The sequence below is a fragment of the Neopelma chrysocephalum genome, unplaced genomic scaffold, assembly GCF_003984885.1.
Source record: "Neopelma chrysocephalum unplaced genomic scaffold, ASM398488v2 Primary Assembly neopelma1_96671, whole genome shotgun sequence".
Lineage (NCBI taxonomy): Eukaryota > Metazoa > Chordata > Aves > Passeriformes > Pipridae > Neopelma > Neopelma chrysocephalum.
In genome coordinates, this window is record NW_020925316.1 from 2,073 (window position 1) to 7,716 (window position 5,644).

At 50.2% G+C, this 5,644-nt stretch overlaps 1 protein-coding gene across 1 annotated transcript in view; it reads left to right on the plus strand.

The window, feature by feature from the left end:
• The window catches only part of LOC113981568 (centrosome-associated protein CEP250-like), a gene marked incomplete at its 5' end in the record, with an annotated part of 6,852 nt that extends 1,503 nt beyond the window's left edge, over positions 1–5,349 (plus strand). Inside the window, one exon of the mRNA XM_027708995.1 lies at positions 5,212–5,349. Within this exon, the coding sequence (XP_027564796.1) occupies positions 5,212–5,349 (138 nt within the window). The remainder of the gene's footprint in view (positions 1–5,211) is intronic.
• Positions 5,350–5,644: the final 295 nt, after the last annotated feature.

The window sequence follows — 5,644 nt, forward strand, 5'->3', positions numbered from 1 at the left end:
TCATCCAACAGACAACCTCTGCTTTGGAAACACTTCAAGACCGGATGTCAAGGCAAAAGGAAAAAAAAGAAGAAGATGGTGGAACAGCTTGTAATAAATAGTTGTTGGTTCATCTGCACTTGCCAGCGTTGAAGTCTGAGTGTCTGTAGTGTCAGTCCCTGGGATCTGAGTAGCTCCGGTGCTTGCCACTGCAACTTGGGTAGTGGCACTGCTTGTTGCAGGGAGTGAAGCAGCTGGAGTTTGAGTGGCCCCCGAGTAAATGCAGTGCCTGGTGCAGGGACAGAAGTGGCCGCAGTGCCTGTGGCTGGAGATTGAGTGGCTGCAGTGCTTGTTGTGGAGACTGAAGTAGCCCCCGTGCTTGTCAGCAGAATTTGTTCAGCTTCAGTCGCTCTCCTTTTCCTTGGAGCTGCAGAGCTTGTCCCTGGGTTGGGGTGACCACCAATCATGGCTCATGCCTAAACAAGATCTCAACCACAGGCAAGCCCATGCTGATTCCCAGCAAAAGGGCCAGGCTGGTTGCAAGGGTAATGCAAAGAACTTTCAAAATCTTCAAAATTTTCAAATATCTCTGCAGTCAGCCTAGAGGGCTTCCGAAGAATGAGAGACAGAGGGAGGCAGGGAGGCTGTTGGGCTGCTTGACCACAAGGACACGCTGCTGGCTCATCAACACCTTGTTGTCCACAAGGATCCTCACATCCTAGAATCATAGAATCATAGAATGAGCTGGGTTGGAAAGGACTTTTGAGATCATCAAGTCCAACCCTTGATCCAACACCGCCGTGGTTACTAGACCATGGCACTAAGTGCAACATCCAGTCTCATCTTAAAAACCTCCAGGGATGAGGAATCCACCACTTCCCTGGGCAGCCCATTCCAATGCCTGATTACCCTCTCTGGAAAGAATTTCTTCCTAATATCTAAACTAAACCTCCCCTGGCACAGCTTAAGACCATGCCCTCTTGTCTTACTGATAGTTGCCTGGGAGAAGAGACCAACCCCCACCTGGCTACAACCTCCTTTCAGGGAGTTGTAGAGAGTGATGAGGTCTCCCCTGAGCCTCCTCTTCTCCAGGATAAACATCCCCAGCTCCCTCAACCTCCCCTCATAGGACTTGTGCTCAAGTCCCTTCACCAGCCTTGTTCCTCTTTTCTGGACCTGCTCCAGCACCTCAATATCCTTCCTGAACTGAGGGGCCCAGAACTGGACACAGTACTCCAGGTGTGGCCTCACCAGCGCTGAGTACAGGGGAAGAATCACTTCCCTGGACCTGCTGGCCACACTGTTCCTGATCCAGGCCAGGATGCCATTGGCCTTCTGGGCCACCTGGGCACACTGCTGGCTCATGTTCAGCTTCCTGTCAATCCAAACTCCCAGGTCCCTTTCTGCCTGGCTGTTCTCCAGCCACTCTGTGCCCAGCCTGTAGCGCTGCATGAGGTTGTTGTGGCCAAAGTGCAGGACCCGGCACTTGGCCTTGTTGAACCTCATCCCGCTGGAATCAGCCCAACTCTCCAGTCTGTCCAGGTCCCTCTGCAGAGCACTCCTGCCTTCCAGTTGATCGACACTCCCCCCCAACTTAGTGTCATCTGCAAATTTGCTAATGGTGGACTCAATCCCCTCATCTATATCATCAATAAAGATCTTAAATAGAAATGGGCCCAACACTGATCCCTGTGCGACACCACTAATGACTGGCCACCAACTGGACGCAGCACCGTTCACCACCAATATCTGGGCCCAGCCCTCCAGCCAGTTCCTAACCCAGCATAGAGTGCCCCTGGGCTGCCACTCGTGGCCTGCCAGCTTTTCCAGGAGAATGCTGTGGGAGACAGTGTCAAAGGCCTTGCTGAAGTCCAGGTAGACCACATCCACAGCCTTCCCCTCATCCACCAGGCGGGTCACCTGATCATTAAAAGAGATCAGGTTGGTCAGACAGGACCTGCCCTTCCTAAACCCGTGCTGGCTGGGTCTGATCCCTTGTCCATCCTGTAGGTGCTGTGTGATTGCACTTAGGATGGTCTGCTCCATAACCTTGACAGGCACTGAGGTCAGGCTGACGGGCCTGTAGTTTCCCAGGTCCTCCTTCCAGCCCTTTTTGTGGATCGGTGTGACGTTCGCCAACTTCCAATCATCTGGGACCTCCCAGTGAGTCAGGATTGTTGGTAGATGATGCAGAACGGCTTGGTGAGCTCTTCTGCCAGCTCCCTCATCACCCTTGGGTGGATCTCATCTGGTCCCATAGACTTGTGAGGATCCAAGTGGCTCAGCAGGTCACTAACTGTTTCCTCCTGGATTACAGGGAGGCTATTCAGCTTCATATCTCTGTCTACAAGCTCCAGAAGCCAGCTGTCCTCAGGACAACCTGTCTTCCTGTTGAAAACTGAGATAAAGAAGGTGTTAAATACTTCAGCCTTTTCCTCATCTTTGATAACTATATTCCCCCCCATGTCCAATAAAGAATGGAGGTTCTCCTTGCTCCTCCTTTTGTTATTGATGTATCTGTAGAAAGACTTTTTGTTATCCTTAACAGAAGTGACAAGATTGAGTTCAAATTGTGTCTTTGTCTCTCTGATTTTCTTTCTACATGACCTAATTACATTCCTAAACTCTTCCTGAGTAGCCAGCCTTTTTTTCCATAATCAGTAAGCTCTCTTTTTTACCCTAATTTCCTTCAAAATCTCCCTGTTCAGCCAGACCAATTGTCTTCCCCACCGGCTTGCCTTTCAGCACACTGGGACAGCCTGCTCCTGTGTGTTCAAGACTTGCTTCTTGAAGCATGTCCATCCCTCCTGGACCCCTTTGTTTTCAAGGGTTGTTTCCCAGGGTACACTCTGAACTAGTCTTCTGCATAGGCTGAAATCTGCCCTCTGGAAGTCCAGCGTAGAAGTTTTATTGATGGCCCTCCTTGCATTCCTGAGTATTGAAACCTCTATTATTTCATGGTCACTGTGCCCCAGACAGCCTCCGACCACCATATCTCCCACAAGCCCCTTCTGTTTGTGAACAGAAGGTATAGCAGGGCCCTATCTCTCGTAGGGTTCTTTAACAGCTGAAGCAGGAAATTATCCTCTATGCACTCTAGGAATCTCCTAGACTGTCTCTTCTCCACTGTGTAGAGTTCCCAGCAGACATCCGGCAGGTTAAAGTCACCCATGAGAACAAGGGTTGGTTATTTTGAGACATCTGCCAGCTGCTTGTAGAATAACTTATCATCCTTGCCATCCTGATTGAGTGGTCTGTAACAGACTCCCACCAGGACGTCAGCCTTGTTGACCTTCCCCCTGATTTTCATCCACAGGCACTCAACCTTATTGTTACTGACTTCAAGTTCTACAGAGTCAAGAGACTCTCTAACATATAGAGCCACCCCTCCACCTCTCCTACCTTGCCTGTCTTTTCTGAAGAGTCTGTAGCCACCCATGGTAGCACTCCAGTCATGCGAGTCATCCCACCACGTTTCTGTGATGGTGACTACATCACAGCTTTCCTGCTGCACGATGGCTTCCAGCTCCTCTTGTTTGTTATCCATAGTGCATGCACTGGTGTACATGCACTTCAGCTGGGCTGCTGATTTCACTTCTAACTCTGGCTTTCCACCCTTAGGCTCATCTCTGTAAAGCCAGGTTTCAATCCCTTCCCCCTTCAAACCCAGTTTAAAGCCCTCCTGATCAGCCCTGCCAACTTATGGGTTTGAAGAGACTAGGTACTGTGGAATTTGCCCCATGGTCCGAAAAACCAAAATTCCACCTGTGGCACCAATCTTTAAGCCACCTATCGATAAGATGGGTTTTCCTAGTCCTCTCCGTGTGGGAGGGGGCTTATATAGCCCTTGGGGACCAATCACAGGTGAGGGGTCACAATCAAGGTAAGGGGTTTACAGCCAATAAGGGAGGGGTTAACAAGGGACCAATGGAAACACCTTGGGACATCTTCCCAGGACACTCTGGCCCGAGAGATAAGGGATTTACAGTGGAGGTATAGGGGAAAACGCAGTGGCTCTGTAAAGAGCCCTCTTAACATGAGTTTAAACAACATTAAAAACTTCTGCTTCATCAGTCCATCTTTGGCAGGACTCTTTCCAAACATCCATTGCTACATCTCCGCATTCATCCCTGCTACTGCAGGAACTGAGGCAAACACCACCTGTCCTCCCGTCCCATCAACTCATCGACCCAGCACCTTGAAATCCTTTTTAATCACCCTGGTACTTCTTCTATTAATGTCATCACTGCCAGCCTGGACTACCAACAGTGGATAATAATCTGAGGGCCAAATTAGCTCAGGGAGTCTCCTACTAATATCCCTCACCCGGGCCCCGGGAAGGCAGCAGACCTCCCTGTGGGATGGGTCCAGTTGACATATAGGGCCTTCAGTTCCCCTCAGAAGGGAGTCACCAACTACAACCACCCTTCTTTTTTTCTTTATAGATGTGGTTGTAATCTGTCTGGTAGACAGGGTGCAACCGGGAGACCCTCCAAATGGATCTTCCTCCTGACTGTTCTCTGTCTGACCCTCTGGGTCCAGGGTCTCCTATCTGTTCTTTAAGGGCACCCAGGGAGGTGATGGGGGAGTGGATTCTTTTACCACTCCAGTCATGGACATGTTTCCATTTCCCCCCATCCACTTGGTTTGCTCCATCTGCCTGATGGCAGGAGGGACAGAGCTTCACTGTCTCCTGCTGGATATCTTTTGGGGGCAAAAGGATGCGACTCCACCAGTCAATTTCACTTTCCCTAATGTTTCTTAGCCTCTCCACTTCTTCCTTGAGCTCTGCCACCTGGCACAGCAAATCATTCACCCACTCACATCATACATAGACGTCACTCACACTGTCCTCAGGTACTAACGCCAGGCTCAAACACTCTGCACAGCCAGAGACCTGAACAGCTGCATCCATCTTGGTGTCCTTCTTGAGGGGTTCCGTCTGTGTGATCTGTTATCACCTCTTGTGATAACAGCAGCAATGGGTTTCACTTTTTTTGAAACCATTGCTGGCTTTAGTTGAGTTGCAGGGGGGAGGAAAAAAAAAAAGCTCACCCGAGAGACTTGGGAGGTGGCTGAGCCCTTCCTGTTTGCCCTCCCTGAGTGAACTCTTTCTCCCATGAGCTGCCTTCCAACAGGTCGACCCTCAGCCTGTGCTGGTGCGTGGGGTTATTCTTCCCAGGTGAGGACCCTGCCTTTGCCTTGGTTGAACTTCCCATGGTTCCCCCCCAGCCTGTCGAGGTCCTTCTGAAGGGCTGCACAACTCTCTGGGGTGCCCACTCCTCCCAGCTTCGTGTCCCCAGCAAACTTGCTGAGCAGGCATCTGACCCTCCATCTCCTAAACCAGTACTGCAGAAAACACGAGAATGAAAACCTTAGCCCAGGCTCCATGGAGAATAAACATCACCCCACGGAACACAGACAGCAAGAGTGGTAGTATGGATCGAGTGCCTGAGCATACATGCAGGAACACTGAGAGCAAATAAAACAGCATGATGGCCAGCATCTATGCAACTAATAGAATAAATGCTTGTAACAAATTCATTTTAACACACTATGGTCCGATCTCAACCTTTCTCAAGCCCATTATCTCAACTCTTCAAACCCCACATTGGGTGCCAAGAAGGACTATCATGGTTTATCCCCAACTGGCAACCAAGTACCA